Below are 19,695 nucleotides of genomic sequence, written 5' to 3' on the forward strand. Positions count from 1 at the left end.
ACGCACCCAAACGAATTCTGTAATACAGTACATAAAGTATTTAAACCTCTGCTTACAAACGCTTTGTCATCATTGTAAAAAAAAAAAATATATATATATATAATGTTTATGACCAAAATTACAGTAGTTTTCAAACATGTACAGTTGTAATTTGTTTTTGGTGCAAAATATGAAGGATGAAAGTGGTGAAGATGATTTCATTTTACAGCTGCTCATACTTAAAATCCTGACATTTGAACCTGCTGGTGAACAAAAGGTGAAATTATTAATGATATAAAAAATTTTAGAAAATTAAACAGTCCTCTAAAATCTTTTGTCAAATTGAATTGATGTACAGATTTATTTTGAAACAGCATCACATAGCAAACAGTGGTTCACATGAATGCAACACATATTGCAAGGTCCCACTACAAAGTCAGCAGAGCAAAGCAAATATTAAAAAAAAGAAAAAGAAAAGAAAACTATGAGCAAAACAGATGTTAATTGTCTAGGAGCATAAGTGCAGTATTTACAGAAGCAAAGATGAAAAGCAGACTACTGTACAACTCTTTGCTACATTTACAGTCGCACACAGATAAAGTTAATTCCCAGACAAAAATAAATACAGATCTGATTTTCTATTACACAAACCTTCTCTTATCTGAATCCTATTAAAATAATTCTGTAATCATAAAAATTTCAATGTATATACATATATCTGTTGCAGGTGCGTTTCTCTGGATACACACACATGCTGCTGCGTTACTGTTGGACCTCTGTCATTTGGTCTCTCTTTACATGCTTTAGTATAATTACGATGCATTGCTCCGGTGTTGCTCATTTGAACTTGTTCACTGGATTTCCAAAGAGCTCTGGGCACTGTTCTTCACCTTTTCCAATTCTGTCACACTTCTTGAACAGGTCGTAGTTGATCTTGTCAGTTATGACGCTGTCCTGCTTGTACTGTGGGTGCTTTGCGACAAATTCCCTCATCCACTTAGCCATGGTCATCAGTTCGCCTATTTCAGGGAAACAAGAAGAGCTGATTGGTCAAAAATTCAGCTGCGTGCAGCAAAAACTGTGCTTTGCTTTGTCCTTGGATGGTACTTTACCTGAGGCACGTTTCTTGATGAGCTTTAGATAATTCAAAATGGTGCACCTGGTGTCCACATCCACCTCCATGTTTTCCAGATAGCAGTTTAGGATCGGGATAAGCCCTTGAAACACCCCCTCCTGGTCATAAATGAATACAGAAGAGAACAGGAATGAAAAAGGGTCAACAGCTTTGCCAACCAGCTCCTCTGTGATGCCTAAAAATCACCTTTCCGTTGATGATGGTGTCGATGCTCATCAGCGTGTACTCCTCGTTACCGCAGTCGGTCTCCAAGCCGTTCTGCGCAGAAGCAGTGCCATCGAGGACTGGGTTGCATCCTGATCATGGATGGGGCAAACGCACCGTTAACTGTAGTCTGAAGCAGCCACCAAAGTCGTTGATTTTCAGCTGTGCCTCCCCTTTAACCCACCTTTAAAGATGTCCTTCCGGAAATAAAACATTCCCTCCTGCACAGCGTTTCTCTTCTGGGCTACTTTCATGTTTTCATCCACCTGAAAGAGATACATTTTTACTCAGCATCAGTGGACAAATCTGTATCACTGCATCCAAATGTCAATTTAACTGAATAGTTGTTATTACCTTTGACAATGGGATTAGGAAGTCCAGTTTGTAGGACAGGATCACTCTGGTGAGCAGGACGACAAACACCACATATGCAGCGTTCTCAAAGTCCGTTAGCTGCACCTGAAAAACAAAAATCTAAATGTAATTTCCTAGACGTCAACATATTTAAAGCCAAAGAGCCAAAGCCATTTAAAGAGTGTATGTGTGTGTATGTATGTATGTGTACTTGTATGTTTGTGTGTATATGTATATTATGTACGTACAGTATGTATGTGTGTGTGTGTGTGTGTGTGTGTGTGTGTGTGTGTATGTATATATTTATATATAATTAAGAAAAGAGTAATGTAAAAATAAGAAGGACATAAATAAATATTGTTAATATTTTATGGAGAAGGGGCGGGATTAAATAAATTATACTTCTTCCCACCCCTTTTCGGACATGCAAGTGAAATTACTGTGGTGTTTTTTTTTTGTTTTATGCAGTTTTTTTGTTTTATTTTGTTTTGTTTTGTAAAATTGTCTTGATCGGCCATTTTGTATTATTATTTCTGTTTTACTTGTTCATATTTACGTTATATATCATTTGCATGTTCGGAATAAATCACTAACTAACTAACTAACTAACAAACTAAAAGCTGGTCTGATAATTTGAAAGTACCTCCATGGGGCGAAACTCAACTCTCCAGCCGATGTCAGAGTTTGGAGGCGGAGGTTTAAACCGCATCGTCTGCCAGTTGGTTGATTGAAGATTCTGCAACAAATTTGAATGAATTAATGAATTTTTTTTTCCATCCATCATTAAGGTGACACTCCTGCAAATGGTTAAGGTCATCAAAACAAAACTTTTGCAGAAACTCAGAAATCCTCACCTCGAAGTGGTCCGACTCATTTTCATCATCCAGGTGTATTTTCTCCTCAAAGACGGACAGCGGGTCTCGGATGAAGAGGTGAGCGATATGTTGAGCCAGAGGCTTGTCGATGCCTGGAAACAAAAACACACATTGTTTCCTGTTTCACCACTGTGAACACATGTAGAAGAGAGATTATTCGGGTTTGGCTCGCATATTTGCAACGTCAGTACCTGCATCAAGGAGCGTCTTGTAGATCTCCTCGTCTATCGTCAAATCAATGTCATTGTACTTCTCACCGCAGCCAGACAGGTAGCTGTCAATGGAGTCGTACCTTGACTTGAAGATCCGGTATTTGTTGTTTTTCAGTGGCTGCAAGAAGAAAAGAAGAAAAATAAATCAATAAAAATCAGTAAATATAGTCTATACGCAACTACGCACGTTTTTCCTGTTATCTCAACCAGGTGGAGCTCTTGTGATAGAGTCTGCTACTGTACATTATGTTCGCATGAGATTTTACTGTCAGCACATGTTAGTGAAAACAGTGGACTAAAACGCTACTTTTACAGCAGAAAAGGCTTGAAGGACCAGCTGTTTACTCAGCATGACAAGATTGGAAACATTGCTGTCATTTAAGGCGTTGCAAGGGCCATTTGCTGGTAACTTAGCCGTGCAAATGTCCTCATGTCTCCTCCAGAGACAGAGGTGAGACGTTATGTCTTCCACTGAGGGAAAACATTAACTTCAAAACAGCTTCAATTAACCAAATTAATTCTTAGAAGTCTTGTTTATTTTACAGGGACTACATCCTATCCTGGCGTGCTGGTGCTTTCAGATCGTCCTGCTCACCTTCAGCCCACGTTCCTCCTGTGTCCTGTCATCCACCGAAGCAGAAATAACTCCCCAGCGACAATCGATATCCGACACGTAACCTCTGTAGAAAGGTGAGGCTGCACTCAATGCCATCTGCAAACAGTAAAACGCAGAGTCAGTGACAGCAGTTTTAACATATTTCAAAGTGTGTTCAGCATAAATAAACGAGCATTTGCTCATGAAATTCTGAGACTGAGGTCAGTTATATAACATATGGTGTTTATCACATGTTTAAGCATTCATTCACTCACCACAATGGGGCAAAATGTTGCTAGTTGGTCATACAGATATCTTGCCTCATCGATGCTACAAGCCTGGAATGTTACCTGCAAAAGCACCATAAAAGGAGGCTGAAGTACATTTATAACTCACTTATTAAGCCTGCAGATTTGCAGTCACACAAAGCCTTGACATGTCTGGTTTACATATTATCATTTATACCAGGGAATAAACACACTGTGGGATGCTACACTACTCAGAGCAGTCATGCATACCTGCAGGCAGCAGTTGCCCATGCCAAAGCCCATGGCATCCATGTAGATGTGGTCGGGCAGAGCCGCCCTCGCTGCTTCACCATCGTCTTCGGGAAACTCTTCCACAAATGGAGACGGAGTGCACTTATCTTTGAAAACTGAAACAGGAAAACAATTAAGTTATGCGTTCTTCGTATCCGCTAAAAGTCTGAGATGGAAATGAAAAGCTTTTACAAGAAAAGTCTGCATTTTACAGATAATACTCCACACCCATCTACAGCAGAACAGGAATATCAAGAAAAGCCACATATCACAATAAAATAAGAGGGAAAAAAACAACAACAAAACACTGACTTTTTTTTCTACATCTCCTTTCTTGCCTCAAAATTGAACTTACTTGGCACATTTATGGCAACTTTCTCCCCCCGTCTATGACGTATGTTCCTGGTGAGGGTACTGAAACAAACACAGGTAAGAACACGTTCATAAACCTATTATAATTTAGGAAAACGTCAAGTCAAAATCCCTCGCTGCCTCATATCACCAAGAGATGTGCGGCTGCATGTATGAAATCTGGCAGCAATAATCTGCACGCTCTAATGAGCCGTACCTGAACCTCGGGTGTCTGTTGATGGCTTCGTCTGGGAAAAACAGGGATTTTGACACTCCCTTTTCAACAGGAGTCGGCCGGCACTCTGGTTTGGTGAAACCGGGACAACCTAGTCTGAACAAAATAGTAAACAACATATTCTTATTGTGCTGCAATTCATGATTATCTTGAATTTTAAAACAAAAAATTAAACAATAAACAAAAAAAGACAAAAAAAAAATGATATATATATATATATATAAAATGACATTAAGCTATTGACTGTGTTGCCAGCTAATCTCCACAATAATTAATGTTTTTCATTTACATCTGATGGAAAAATAATTGTATTGATATTCTACATCATATTCATACAATATTTGTGTCCTTTTGCACAATTTATTAACATATTCCTATTAACAGGATACTGTTTATGGTATGTTTATCTTGGTTACTCAAGTATTTATCACGCATATATTATACCTACACTATATATATTATTTCTTGTGCGTATATATACATGTGTACATATTATATATTGTAGTTATGTATGTATGCACATCTTACACAGGCTAAACATACAGGACTGTCTCAGAAAATTTCAATATTGTGATAAAGTTCTTTATTTTCTGTAATGCAATTAAAAAAAACAAAAATGTATGACATTTTTGTATTTCTGGATTCATTAAAAATCAACTGAAATATTGCAAGCCTTTTATTATTTTAATATTACTGATTATGGTTTACAGTTTCAGATTAAGATTCCCAGAATATTCCAATTTTTTGAGATAGGATATTTGAGTTTTCTGTAAGACATGAGCAGCAATATTAAAATAATAAAAGGCTTGCAATATTTCAGTTGATTTGTAATGAATCCAGAATGTATGACATTTTTGTTTTTTTTTAATTGCATTACAGAAAATCACAATATTCTAATTTTCTGAGACAGTCCTGTTTATGTTTCTATGTGTACATATTATCATCATTATTATTATAATATACCGTTGTTGATACAATGAGTATCATATTATTACATACTGTATTTCTATTATTATAATTTTACTATTATTATTATCACTGTTACAATATCTCATACATATATGTATCAGTATTATCATTATTATTATTATTATTATTATTATTATTATAACCATCTGTAAGTAGTGTTGTTTAACTGCACCGTATCTGCCTACTTATCCTTGTCCCACTCCATTTTTATTCCTATCTTTTTGCTACCCACATATTTCAGGCTATTGTATTCATACTAGACTACTATGACAACGTAATTTCCCTTCGGGGATAAATAAAACTAGCTAGCTATCTATCCATCCACAAACCTACAGATCTGATGTTTGGACTCATCTCCATCCTGAGCCATTCAAGAAAGTTGAAACATGTAAAAACCCCCAAGCACCTTGGAAATGCGGTGATGGTGCAGAGGGTTTCAGTCTGGTCCAAGACAGACGAGGCCTCTCGCCGTCTCTTCCTCATGTTGCCCTCCACCGTGTTGAACTCCGACATTGTGCCCCCGTACGGCTGCCCTGGAGTTCCCTCGATCATGTAGCTGCCGTACTCTGGCCTCCAGAGTGTGGGGTGGCTGCACAAACATAAAACGTGATGATGGTCTTAGCATCAACATGACCTTTCTGTTGTCACTTCATGATATGGCGGCCGTAATCCTAGCGGGGCAAACGAATGCAACGCATTTGCGCTTCAGAGCGTGCTCTTTGGTTTGTGCAACAGAGGGGGAGTAATGAGGAATGCATGGGCTCTACTGTTGTCACTGCCGTTGGTATTTCCCCTGGGTGAAGTTGGCTATACAAATGTAGCCTGACGTCATAGGCAGTGCTAAGCATAACACCCCTGGGACTGAACAAACACATTTACAGCGCCTGCAGAGAACTCCTCTTCTTTAAAGATGTGCTACTGCTATTTACGCAAACAAAAAGCATTCCCCAGAGGCGCTCAGGTTACTACTGCTGCAAAAGAGTCTCTTTTTATCATAAAACTATACTAAATAAAAAGGCCTGCTGTGACAAATCCCTCATCTTATTGCAGATTTCATCAAAATACTTAAACCAGATTCCCATAACAGGCAGCGCAGATCGGAATGGGTTAACTTAAGCAACGTGACTCTGAATAGGTATTCATGTCTGGCTTTTGATCACCAAAGGTTGACAACAATACGAGGAAAGATTAGTGTGAAAAACAGGATTGATTTATAACTAGTGCACAAAAGGCAGGATCCATCTGTGGGGGTGATTAGGTGAAAGACTACCAGGAATTAGGCCTTTTTCAAAATCACTGGATACGTGCAAACTTAGAAGTGCAGTGGGCTGTTAATGACTGAATTAGTCTAAAGTCAGTTGCCGTTCTTTCTTTCTGCATGTGTGTGTGTATGGGTTGGGCCAGAAAGAAACTTTTGTTATTTATATTTGCTTATTTACTCAGATACATCATTTAAAACTCAACTAATACAAGACAATTAACCTGAAGAGTGTGATTCAGGACAGACTTGATCACTGTGGTACAGCTTACTCCCTCAGTCCGTCTTTGTACTGTGTTGTAACTACCGGTACATAAACTATGCATGTGTATAACACGAATGTGTGTAAAAAATGTCAACTGTGTGAGTTTCGTTTTCTCCGTTTCCCCCACTTGTTCCTCTAAACCTTTTGTTCACCAAATTGCATGTTAGCAAAGACATCAAGCAGCTTTCACTGATCTAAGGTTTCCCAGTTAGAGCAAAAATAATCCTAATAGATGATCATTTACAGTCTGAAAGGTGCAACCCCTCCTGTCAGCCTAGTGCAGATTTGAAGGAATAATTTCTATTAGTCTGGATGCTGAAATATTTCTGATGCATTGATAAGCAAATGGGGGTTGGGAGTTTGGGTGGTCTACCTTTTCTTGGTAACATTACCTTTGTTTCACCCTTTGGTTTATGTCACTCAAAGGGATATTCATATCATCATTTTATAGATGTGAAACCTTTGTATGAATGTTTATGTTTGTGGGAGAAGAAGAAAAACATGATAAAGCCCTTTGCAAAGTCTAAACAAGGTCAAAAAATACAATATTTATTTAGCATATTTACTATTTAGCATTTCCTCAAGCTCGACTTATTTCATGTGTTCTGCAGCGATTACTTACTTGGGGTTTACTTTTTCACCCTGGTCTTGAAGAGTTTCCAGAACCTCCCCGCCATTCAACACGATTCGAACTTTTTCATCTTTGTCATCCAATTCCACCAACATGTACTCAACCTATGAAGGAAACAGAAAAAACAAATGTAAACACAAATTTGCAGGAAAACATGTTATGCTCCATTGTCCAAGGCCAGACTTTCCATCAATGGTGGGCTGCAGTACAATGCTGGGACGCCGTCACATCAATTCCAATTCATCAGTTATGTTTCCTTGACTTTGACTCTGCTGGTCTGTAAGCCCCTGTCTGAAAAGAGGATTAATCTATGACAACAGCGTTCCACATCGTTTGAATTCAAAACACTTCGTTCAAGCCGTAGCGCACTAAAGTTTTGTGAGTTTGTGATGGGTGGGAGGAAAAAAAAAAGAAAAAAAGAAAACAGATTAGTAGTTTCAACTCACACACCCAACCCCACAGGTCTCAATTTGCTCTATTTACTCAACAATTCAATATTCCAGGCAATATTCCAGTAATATCAGTAGTAACAAGTACAAGTAAATACAAAACTAAATTACTGGACTCCTTAAATGTTTAGATCTTCAGGTTATTCACCTCCACAGGATGGATGCAAGACAATACAGCATTGAATTAAGCTACAATAGTTTTATTTTACAGGCACATTTCACCTGCAAACAACTTGTTTGACTAAATTGTTAATAAACTAACAGCCTTTAGGAATTGAGGAAATAAAATAACTGAATAAAATGTAATTTTAAATATAAACAAATAAAATATATATATCTCTAGACACATTCACCCCTCCACATCAACACACGGACCCCACAAGAAACTTCATCAGCAAAGTTGATGAAGATCTAAACATTTAAGGAGTCCAGTAATTTAGTTTTGTATTTACTTGTACTTGTTACTACTGATATTACTGGAATATCGCCTGGACAAAGTTTTATTCTACTTTATTCTTGTTCTATTTGAGATTTTCAACATCTTGCTGCTCAGTTGTCCTGCAATTGCCCCTCGGGGATGAATAAAGTTTTCTGAATCTGAATCTGAATACAATCATTTTTGTTATTGTTATTGCATATTAGCTTCTGTTTTTGTTAAGGGTGATTATTGCTGTTGGATAAAAGCTGTGTTTGAGTCTGTTTGTCCTCGTTTTCATGAGTCTGTATGTGTATGTGCAAGTCGAGGAAAATTTAACAAAAACGGTTGAGTAGAAACGTGGTAAATTTTGGAAATATTTGTAAATATCTTGTAAATATTATCCGTTTATTTTGGTTTTACTACTTTTTTTCTCTCTTGTACATAGTCTTTTTCTACTTCTACTTTCTACTTTTTATATTGCTCTTTTTATTATTTATGGTAATTTCTATTTTACATTTTTTGTATAAAGCGTGTGTGTGTTTTGGCTGCTGCACGACTGAATTTCTCCTCTGGGAGATTAATAAAGTCTACTATTCTATTCTATTCTATTAATTCTGCGTCCAGTTACTGAGTTAAGGCTGATTTATGGTTCCGCGTTACACCAACGCAGAGCCTACGGTGCGCGTCGCCGCGTACCTTACGCCGTCGATGTAACGCGGAACCATAAATCAGCCTTCATTTGCAGCCACCACAGCTTGACAGATCAAACACAGACAGCAGTTGTCTCCATGTGGGCTCAGTAGGAAAATCCCGGGGGGGACAGGGGGGACAAGTCCCCCCCATTAGTAAAGCTGTCCCCCCCCTAGAATAATTTGAGACAGAATTAATAATTTTGGAACAATGCAGTAGTATTTAGTAGTGATGCACCAAAATTAAAATTTGTGGCCGAAACCGAAAATAATAATAAACAGTAAAATCTCATTACACTTAAAAACAAGACTCATCACCAGAAAAATAACTTGTTATTTGACAATTTTCACCTGTTTCATGTAAATTTTCACTTGAAATAAGTAGAAAAATCTGCCAGTGCGACAAGATTTATCTTATAAGCAAAACAATCTTGTTCCACTGGCAGATTTTTCTACTTATTTATAAGTATTATTTATAAATTATAAGTGAAAATCTACTTGAAACAGGTGAAAATTGTTGTGTTTTTCCAGTGAGTCTTGTTTTAAGTGTAATGAGATTTTTTTTTAACTAAAAATGAGACATTTTAACTAGAAATAAGACAAATATTCTTGTTAAGATTTTGGGTTTTTGCAGTGTATTATGTCAGATGTGCTGAATTATTGCCACCTTCCACCTAATACCATTGTTTTGTATTGCTCTAAGAAAGGTCTTCTGCCTGTTTGCGAGATAGAGTTGAAAATGTCAAAATGCTGTATTAAAGGAAGGCTAAAACTTTTATTCCTTGTCCCCCCCTGGATTTATTCTCTAAAATTTTACTGTTTATTGTCCCCCCCCAAACTATGAAACGGGATTTTCGCCCCTGGGGCTCAGTTTAAAAAAAAGCAAAACATAAGTTTCTTACCTCATCGCCCCATTTCAACACATCTTTCTGTCGTTCCTTGACCTTGTTGTAGATGTGGAGGAACTGGATGATGCCATGCTTCCTGATGTGGTCAGCGTACACCCTGGTTTCCTCCCAGTTCAGAGGGGACCCTTGTGACAGCAAGCCCATGATGGCAGACACAAGTGAGGAGACAGGTGAGGAGTCAAAGAGAGTCCTGCTGCTGCTGCTGCTGCTGCTGCTGAGCGGTTAGTTAGCTCAAACTCTGCAGGTCTGTGAGTGCAGCTGTCCGGCCGGTAACCTTAGCGAGGTATCCAGGAGCGACAGGCCGCTGCTCATCACCGGCTAAAGCAGCGTTAGCTCGGTCAAGCTCCGCCTGTTGGACAAGTAGAACCCCGCAGGAGTTTCAGCGCCTTGGTAACTTTGATTTGCAGCTCTGAAGGAATAAATGCCGGCTCGGTGAACGTGTTTCGGTCGCTGTGGAGTAGCCGAAGCGCCGCGGATCGCGGTGGAGGTGTCTTACATGTGAATGCCCTCCTGCTCTGCTGCCATGCATGTGATGGTGATGCTGGGGGCGGGGCTAGTTACGTCACTATGACTAGGCACTATTGGCTGCGAGGCCACGCCCACTCAGGTGCCAATCAAAACAAGTCGAGATCTGGCTGCCGTGCGACGTTCACGGACACCGGGAACACTTTGGATTTGTATTTTATTAGTAAAGGAAAAGAACCAGGGACAGTACATTCATAATTTTTTTGTTTTTTTCATTTTCGTTTTTTTCATTTAGGAAAATTCCATTTCTTTTTTTCATTTTTTTCTGCTTATTATTATCTTTAGTTTTTATTTGTTTTTGTTTTTTGTCTTGTTTTTCTTTTTAGTTGTTGTTCTTTGTACTTGTTATTTATTTTGTTTAACTAACATTTTATATTGTATTGTAAAAGTTTTATAGAAATGTATATTTGTACTGTTGGACCCCAGGAAGATAAATAGATGGATGGATCTTTATTGTCTCCCTTAGGAGAAATTTGTCTTGGACACGAGGCACGGCAACAAGCATACTCCAACATACATAGAAACATAGAAACAACCCTAAAGTCTTTGCCCAAACATAGAATCAAAGCACACTACAATCAACCCACATCAGCTCCAACTCCCAGAAAACCCACTACACAATACCCCCGAGTAGAAGAAAAAACTCATTGCACAGAGCCCGACTGAACTTGAAGAAGAAAGAATAGTTACTGCTGAGGCAGCAACTAATGGGGATCTGAAATAAATAAATAAAATAAAAATAATAACATTTTCATGTAAATATGATAATTTGCTTCTTTAGTCCCTGGGGCAGGTTGATCTACAGGTTCAAAAGCAAATAAAAAGAAAAGATTTTTGCCAAATACAGGGAAGAGGAGACATGAGGTAGTGATTGTGTGGGGATTCAGCATAATGTGTATATAAAATGGTATATATAATAATGATTATATTGTTTATGATAAGATGTGTATATATATGTGGGTATATATATATATATATATATATATATATATATATATATATATATATATATATATATATATATATATATATATATATATATATATATATAGGACTGTTTCAGAAAATTAGAATATTGTGATAAAGTTCTTTATTTTCTTTATTTTCTGTAATGCAATTAAAAAAACAATTATTTTAATATTGCTGATTATGGCTTACAGTTTAAGATTAAGATTCCCAGAATATTATAATTGTTTGAGATAGGATATTTGAGTTTTCTTAAACTGTAAGAAATATAAAGCAGTGAATAAAAGAAATGGGCCAATATAATTTCATGTTTGGATAGATCATTATATTTTTAAATAATTTTCAGTTTAATCCTCTGATTTTCCATTTAAAATGTTAGCTTTTCAATAATATAAAGAAAAAAAACTTTCATTCTTTTACAAACAGTCCAGTGTCATTTCCAAAACAAAACAATCATAGTAACCTATATGAAATAATGAATAAATCGTTAAGACCTGTTAGTTTTATTTCGGTTTAAGATAGTTAATTGTGTTTTCCACTCAAAACATGCATTGTCATAATGCATCATGTTTAAGGAAATTGTTTCTTCTTTTTATCATAATTATCCAGATTAAGTAGCCTACTCTATACCACGTATTTTCTTAAAAAAAATTTCTGAATGACAGTCTAGTTTTTTTTTTTTATCATAGTCTATCTATTTTATTTAGCCAATTCTGTTTGTTTAAATTTCAAAATTGCACATTAAATGTGTTACTTTAAGAATACTTGCAGGTGAGGCCAATATTTTAATATTTAAACTAAGTCTAACACCTTCTGAGATGTCTTATTTTCTTGACCCTGCAGAGCAAAAGAAACCAAAACACAATTTATTTGATCCATGGCATTATCATAAATTAAGGGCACAATATGTAAAATGCTCAGCATATTTAAAATTATTTTTTTTATAAAATGTTTTAGTTTTGTATTTTTTTACTATCCATTTGCAGCGTACAGTAACACATGTTGTTTTTATTATGTTTTTATTTTCTGTTTATGTGAGCCTCACAAATTGGCGGACAAGGTGCACTGTCATGTACTTGCCCTAGATTTGAAATGAATGAGTCATGTTTATAACTTTTGCATGAGAAGTACAAGCTTCCCATGACTATGCAAATGAAACTTCATTCTAAAAAATAAGTGAAAGTAAGAATGACACAGCATGTCTTAGAGGATGTGAATGTTGCACAATTGGCTGATTAAATGAGGGTTTAGGTCAGTGAAGCACACTCGCCCCGAGTTGGATGTAATTGGTAAAGCTCACCATGTTCTCAGTCTAAAAACAAAAATCTGTGTAGTCAACACTGCAGTGGTTATTTTTGAAAGAAATCTTATGTATCTTTTACAATATTTTCAAATGAAAAGAGCCCCAACAACAAACAAAAAACACACAACAAAAGTGCAGTTTATTGGAACAGAATCATTTAATTAGAACTGCTCGTAGGTGGGTTTGTTAACCTGTGTATCCCCAAGTCACTGTTACAAATCAAAAACCTCCAGTGCATAGACATGAAAACCTGCTAAACATGTATGTTGATTGAAGCTCAAAGCTGTCATTTTGAATGAAATATTGACTTGTAGGTGCACTGATGTGACATTCCTCCTTTTCTTCCACAATGCAGCTCTGCTGAGATCAGACACGCACGCACGCACGCACGCACGCACGCACGCACGCACGCACGCACGCACGCACGCATGCACGCACACAATTTGAGTAGTAAAGTTATTTTCATATAACATCAATTGTTTGATCAGATATTCATAAAATACCTGGATCTTTTTTTTTTTTTTTTATTTATTTGCACAGTTAAACATTACACAAATAAAATTACCAACTTTACAAATTAAAGTGCAGGAAGAGGCGAAAACTCAAAAGAGCTTATCAGGTGCCTCCACCTATAGTTAACATAAAATTTAATATCATACTCATAAAAACAAAAGCGATCTATACTTTTCATGGAAAACAACAACAACAAAAACAAACAACTCAAGATATTCTTTATTTAAAAAACTAAAACCAAAAGTGCCGTTCTCAGTGTTTTTACAGTAGCCCCTTTAGTAGTGAACTCTTAATTTGACTTTTTAAAAGTGTCCTTAGAAGATGCTTCTTTTTTTTTTAATGCTTTGATATGTACGTCAAAGCAACATAAGGGAAAGAGTAAAACAATAGAGGGTAGGGCATAGAGGGCAAACCCAGAGCCGTCTGGGAGATTTGCGAGGCCCTGTGCGAAATGGCCTGGGGGGGCCCTCGCGCGTGAGCAAAATTTTTGGGTTTTTTGGGTCGGATCGGCTGTCTATATGCGCAATTTTAACTCTCCTATTAGCAAAATATTGGATACCTTCCCCTGCCTCATCATCATCTGACTTGCCTCGACGCGGGGCCCCACGGCTGCTTGAGACCCGGTCGGATTGGGGATTTTTCTAACAAATTTATCAAACGTGCCTTTCAGAGAGGCATTAAACTCTTCCATTTTCTTTAGTTTTTTTCTTTTTTCATCCCCTGATGGAAATTTCCTGAATCTGTCTCGTTCTCTCGACATTGTGTGACAGTTTGTTCCAACTCCACCGTCTGGATCAGAGCAGCTTGTGTCTGCGCTTGGTCTGATCAGTTGTGTTTTTTTTCAAAAAACGGCCCATAGCGCGAGGCCCCTTGGGGCGCGAGGCCCCGTGCGGTCGCACGGTTCGCACACCCCTTGCGGCGGCTCTGGGCAAACCTACATATATCACATTCCACCTTCAACCTAATACTATCTTAAACAGCACCACGCTTTTCATTAGGGCAGTCTGTGTAAGACTTTTACAGGTGTTTAAAAAAAGTGTTTCTGAGATAAGGGTGTTGGCAGCTTACTCAAGACCAAACATGCAGTAAAAGAACTGAATGCACCCTGGGGCTATTTTCAAGATTACACTGCAATACAAATATAATCTACCTGTAAATGGCATGGTATCAACAAATCATATTGTTTTCCTGTCTATTATAAGGTTAAAAGGGGTGATATAAGATACAGCAGTGTGTGAGCCTGCTCTTGTTACAAAGCCTAATGCAACATTTAAGCAGGGACCTTAACAGTCTAATGAAACCAGCCTTTGAGTTTCTTAGATGAGCGAATGGCAGTCCACCAGGGAAATGCTGTATAGTGCATAATGCAGTTTTTTTTGTACTTTGGTTATCTTGTGTCATGCTCTCATTCTGCAGCGTGAGTGAACGGGCCCTAGGTTTCCTTACAGATAAAAAATCCTCAGTCACTATGTTTAACAACCACTTTGATGCAGATTTGAATCCTCCAGTTAGTTAGCTAGTTAGTTACAGGATTACCTTTAGTATATATATATATATATATATATATATATATATATATATATATATATATATATATATATATATATATATGAATGCAGTCCTCTGAGTGCCCTTTTAAAGTACTCTACTTGGCTTAGACACACAGCAGTAAACACGATTAAAATCTGCTAACAATAAATCCTCAGGCTGCCGTTTTGGACCTTGGACTTTTAGAAAGAAAGAATGAAAAACAAACAAACAAAAACTAAAAAAGATAATGCAGATATTAATTCTGTTCGAATTAAAGGTGAAACACTAGAGGCAACAAACTTGAGCAAGATATCTTGACCTTCACTGTGCAAACAGCTCATTTATTTGCCTAATTTGATCTTCCTTGATTTTTTGTATCTCGTTTAATTGCTGATTTTAGTGATTGTAAATGTGTATACCGTAGTTTGTATGGCTCTTTGATCAAGTGTAGTAGTTTTAAATGTGCTGTATGAATAAATTCTGACTGAACTTGGACTTGATGGTGGACTTGAATTGTCTTGAAAAAAACATGAAAAAAAAAGCACAGATGTAAATGAACGACAGAGCTCAGAGTAGCTTACACTTCATCTCTTTAATTTAAAAACAAACATAAAATGGAAAGACATGAGCAGTCAGGGAATTCAGGACTTCTGGGAAAGCTCAGGTGCTGAACATCCTTCCCGTGTTTCTTTATTCTGTTTTACAAAATACTTTGTTGCTTTCACATTTACATCCATTCAGGACTTATCATTCCCTCATTTTCTCAACAGAATCTGTTTGACTTACACCAGTAACATTTATGACGATCCCATAACATAAAACACACGAGTACTGAATGCGGCATATGAGATGGACTTAGAGAAACTGGAGTCGTGCTGCAGTTGACGCGCTGATCACAAGCCTTACGCCACCAACACTCGGGCCAGTCACATTCCAGTCTCTTAATTTGTTCAAGTATGTGAGAGTCACAGTAGCTAAAGTCACCATAAACAAAGTTCAGGATTAATGCTTGTAATAGTATTACAGTTAGAGGAAAAGCTAATGAAAATATCCCAGCTGAATTGGCCCCAGAAGGAAGTTAGTTCTTAAAATAATCAAATCTCTTCTTTGCGATTGTTTGCTTGTCTCCTCCGCAGATATAATAAGGATTCAAAATGTTCTAATTATTATATATTATTTTCAAAAATATGTTCACATCTTCTGAACTCTTATTGGTTTTATTTATTTCATTTTTAATGGAAATAAGTACTATATTCTGTAATCCTTGGACTCTGTTGATCTTTACTCATCTAAACAAAGTTGTAATGTCCATTTAGCCTGAAAGCGATTATGCAACAGACTAACTAGAGACCAGTAGACGTGTAAACTACATCATCCAAGATCTAAACCCTTATATACTGACTGGTGCAGATGAAACCGAACTGGCTCTAGATCTGGATTCTCGTGTTTTCCGTGTAGGTATGGTGACGACACAGCATGAAATGCCGACAGTGGCTTCTGGCAACTCATCATCCTCAGTCCATTCATTGAGATCGGGGTTGTATAATTGAATGCACTTCTTATACTTCTTCTCGCCCTCGTTCCAGCCTCCGAGGAGATAGATCTTGCTGTTCAAAATGGAAATGCCGGCCGTGCTCACTCCCGTGTGTAGAGGCGCACAGTAGCTCCACTGCCCGCTGTGCGGGTTGTAAGATTCAACGACGAGGACATCGACCCTCTCCCCGCGCCCTCCCAACTGGCTGCCACCAATCACGTAGGCTCGGTCTCCGACGGTGGTGGCGCAGTGCCACCCTCGAGGTGTGCTCAGGCTGCTCTTATCCTGCCAGGTGTCAGTAGAGGGGTCGTAGGAGCACACGGCCCTGGCGTAGGTGTTGTTGATGTAACCCCCTGATACCAGGATCTTGCCATCGATCACAGAGCTGCCGTGGCAGCAGCGAGGCACCTCCATGGGAGCTTTCATCTGCCACTGGTTGGAGGAGGGCACGTAGACCTCCATGGAGGCCTGAACACCATCACCATTTCGCCCTCCGATTGCAAACAAGAGGCCATTGTAGGTGTTGATGCTGAAGTGGGTGCGCTTCTGGATCATGTTGGTCAAGTGAATCCAGGCGTTGAAGCGGGGATCGTACCTAAATGATGTCACAAGGATATACAGTTATTCTCAAGTTCTAAACCAAGTGATAAGACAGAAGCTGAGTTTGAATACATTTTGCTGGTACCTGCAGAAGTTGCTGACAGCGTGCTTTGCCTGGTTCCTTGCATCATTCTGGTCCTCACCACCTGCCACATACAGAAAGCCGTCCAAGACTGCAACACACTGATTAAAGCTCTTTGCTGGCATTTCTGTCAACTTATTCCACACGTTGTCTGCATCTCTGTAGAGAATGTCTTTGCTTAGGGATTTCTCCGTCAAGGCAGGGCGTCCACCAACGGTGAGAATCACCTTGTGACCACCTCGTATCTTTGTTCTGCGCGACTGTAGGATGTTCTGTTGAAATGGCAGCAAGTGGTAATTCATGGCATCAACGAGGAGACGGTGGCACTCTGGGTCTTGCATCATTCTGGGCACGTTCTGGATGTGATTCACCAGGTCTTGGGCAGAGATAGTCCCGAAGCGGATGTAGGTGAGGAGATCTGCTGCATACTTCAACCTCTTCTGGTCGAAGTCCAACCATTTCATAGCGATCTGGAAGGCTGTGACCTCAGAGGGGAGCTGCAAGGAATCGTCTGAGAGAAATTCGCAGATCTGCTCATAGGTGAGCTTCAAGAACTGCTCCATCTCAGAGAACTCGATGAAGTTGTCCCTCATGAACTTCTTTGCTGCCCCCCTGGTTTCTTTAAGGTTGTAGGCATCAGCAATATTGGCCACGTACATGCAGTTTTCCACGCTGAGTTCCTGCATGAGGAAATCGCTGCACATCTTCACCAAAGTGCCAATCTGCAGCAACATTGCTGCAGCAATAGTGCTGCCGATGCTGTAGAGCGACAAGGTGAGCTTTCCTGAGTATGCATATGTGATCGCAGTAGAGAGGCCGACAGGTGAGAGGTCATTCAGGTCGATCTTCTGGAGGGATGTGTCCTTCTTCAAGATGTTTCTAATGTACTCACTGCAAGAGGCCATGACAACCTTGTGGACATCAAATGACTTTGATTGGGCGGAGACTGTCAGATCACAGAGGAAGCTATCCTGTCTCATGTTGCTCAAACCCTCCAGCATGTTAGGGGCGTACACAGAGTCAGTGACTTCAGTTGAGATGCAGCTGAAGCCATTTCCTCCTTCAATCAGAGTGTTTAACCCATTTATTTTGTTGTTGGGGCTGTTCTCAACCGTTATGTCATTTATGTCTCCTTTACTCTTTTTGGTCGCCTTGTTCTTTTTGGGTGCCATGGCTGCAGGAGTGGAGCACAGGCCAGACTTTCTGAAAACATGCACACACAAACACGTCAAAGTTTGCCAGAAAAGTCGGATGCAGCTTGAAGATAACACACATGAATTAAATATGCATCAGATGATAACATCTTGATATCAGATGATAACATCTTCATAAAGCAGATGAATGATGACATGTGCAACTCACTCCGCTTTGGCGAAAACCTTAACAGGAGTCAAATTTGCTTTAATGAAAGCAAAGCGGTTTCTGCAGACTTTGAAACCATGTGTGCGACTAGGTGATACAGAGAAGTGTGAGTGCATCAACATGCGCCTCCCTGCATCTGTCACAGTTTGTCAGCAGCATGTCCAGGAATAGCAACCCTGGAGAGGCTCTCCCATGACGTTCCTTTTATAGACTTTAAGACCAGCAGGCCTCGTGTCCTCTCACAGTTTGAGTACAAATTCAAAATCAGTTTTCTTCCATTTCGACATCTTTATTTTTCCAATTTTGTCTTACATAAGTCTGGAACCAGCACTATACAGGAAAGCACATTTGTGTAAAAACAGCAACATCAGAAAGGAATTAAAAGGAAAAAAGTCCCATATCGCATTACAACACACCAACCTTGAAGCTTATAGCATTCATAGCTCTGTATCCAAACTCCGTTTAACAACAGCTTGATACAAATCATCTCTCACCCGAAGGTTATTAAACTGGGAAAATAGCACATTTTCTATTAATAATTACTGACACATTAACTTACTTGCGCTCCTCTTTTATTGGTAAAATGACAAAGAATCAAGCACTGGAAAACTCCTTTTACCTGAGAAATGAAGTTGATGCTGGTGAAGGTGGAACTTGTGCCTCCAGTTACTGGAGCAGGAGAGAGAGACCAGCCGTCAACCCTGCAGAAAGAGACATGCAGTTGACTCCTCCTCTAGACGAGTGAGTGCCAATCAACAATTGTGCAATGCATGTGGCGGTGGAAGGGGACCAGACACCCCCAACACTCACTGCCCCACAATAACCTCCAGTGAGTTGGTATCAACATAATGAGGGGTGCTTGACTTGTCTACTCAGTTGATAAGTATAATTATGGAAACATTGCACCGCCCCTACCCATCCAACCAACACACAAAAGAGGGATGCCACAACCAGGGGTGCAGCTAGGGATTTTGGGCACCATGAAAAGAATATTTAAAGATCCCCCAACACAGCAGCAACATTTTTTGATGCTATTTTACACACAATTATGCGTTTTAATCAATCAATCAATCAATCAAATTTTATTTATATAGCACCTTTCGTCCAAGTACATGAAATACAAGGTGCTTTGACATTTTGATTGAACAATAAGCATAATAAACAAATAAAAACTGGGAGACCAAAAAGATAAAAACTGGGAGACCAATGCACCC

General features: G+C 38.7%; 2 protein-coding genes across 2 annotated transcripts; both read right to left on the bottom strand.

Moving 5' to 3' along the window:
* Nucleotides 1-321: 321 nt before the first annotated feature.
* Nucleotides 322-10,605, bottom strand: gclc (glutamate-cysteine ligase, catalytic subunit). Its single transcript, XM_061745394.1, has 16 exons — nucleotides 10,061-10,605; nucleotides 7,594-7,706; nucleotides 5,855-6,037; nucleotides 4,462-4,575; nucleotides 4,249-4,307; nucleotides 3,873-4,009; nucleotides 3,630-3,704; nucleotides 3,355-3,471; nucleotides 2,739-2,877; nucleotides 2,527-2,639; nucleotides 2,316-2,408; nucleotides 1,673-1,777; nucleotides 1,503-1,584; nucleotides 1,301-1,410; nucleotides 1,092-1,212; nucleotides 322-998 (listed from the first exon to the last, which is right to left on the bottom strand). Exons 1-16 carry the CDS (start codon nucleotides 10,208-10,210, stop codon nucleotides 817-819), a joined length of 1,893 nt encoding a protein of 630 aa, XP_061601378.1. The 5' UTR covers nucleotides 10,211-10,605; the 3' UTR covers nucleotides 322-816.
* Nucleotides 10,606-15,476: 4,871 nt separating this feature from the next.
* klhl31 (kelch-like family member 31) lies at nucleotides 15,477-19,213 on the bottom strand. The gene is made up of 3 exons (XM_061744958.1): nucleotides 19,101-19,213; nucleotides 17,123-18,322; nucleotides 15,477-17,032 (listed from the first exon to the last, which is right to left on the bottom strand). Exons 2-3 carry the CDS (start codon nucleotides 18,289-18,291, stop codon nucleotides 16,294-16,296), a joined length of 1,908 nt encoding a protein of 635 aa, XP_061600942.1. The 5' UTR covers nucleotides 18,292-18,322; nucleotides 19,101-19,213; the 3' UTR covers nucleotides 15,477-16,293.
* Between the last annotated feature and the right edge of the window lie 482 nt (nucleotides 19,214-19,695).

This window comes from Cololabis saira, chromosome 17 (assembly GCF_033807715.1).
Source record: "Cololabis saira isolate AMF1-May2022 chromosome 17, fColSai1.1, whole genome shotgun sequence".
Classification (NCBI taxonomy): domain Eukaryota; kingdom Metazoa; phylum Chordata; class Actinopteri; order Beloniformes; family Belonidae; genus Cololabis; species Cololabis saira.

What these genes read in the sequence shown, in the direction of transcription:
- gclc (XM_061745394.1), bottom strand. Translation starts at nt 10,210, where the DNA reads ATGGGCTTGCTGTCACAAGGGTCCCCTCTGAACTGGGAGGAAACCAGG. An exon ending in GGTGAAAAAGTAAACCCCAA is followed by an intron (nt 6,038 to 7,593) that starts GTAAGTAATCGC and finishes ATGTTTGTGCAG; the next exon opens with CCACCCCACACTCTGGAGGC. An exon ending in ATGAGTCGGACCACTTCGAG is followed by an intron (nt 2,409 to 2,526) that starts GTGAGGATTTCT and finishes AATTTGTTGCAG; the next exon opens with AATCTTCAATCAACCAACTG.
- klhl31 (XM_061744958.1), bottom strand. Translation starts at nt 18,291, where the DNA reads ATGGCACCCAAAAAGAACAAGGCGACCAAAAAGAGTAAAGGAGACATA. An exon ending in GCTGTCAGCAACTTCTGCAG is followed by an intron (nt 17,033 to 17,122) that starts GTACCAGCAAAA and finishes GACATCATTTAG; the next exon opens with GTACGATCCCCGCTTCAACG.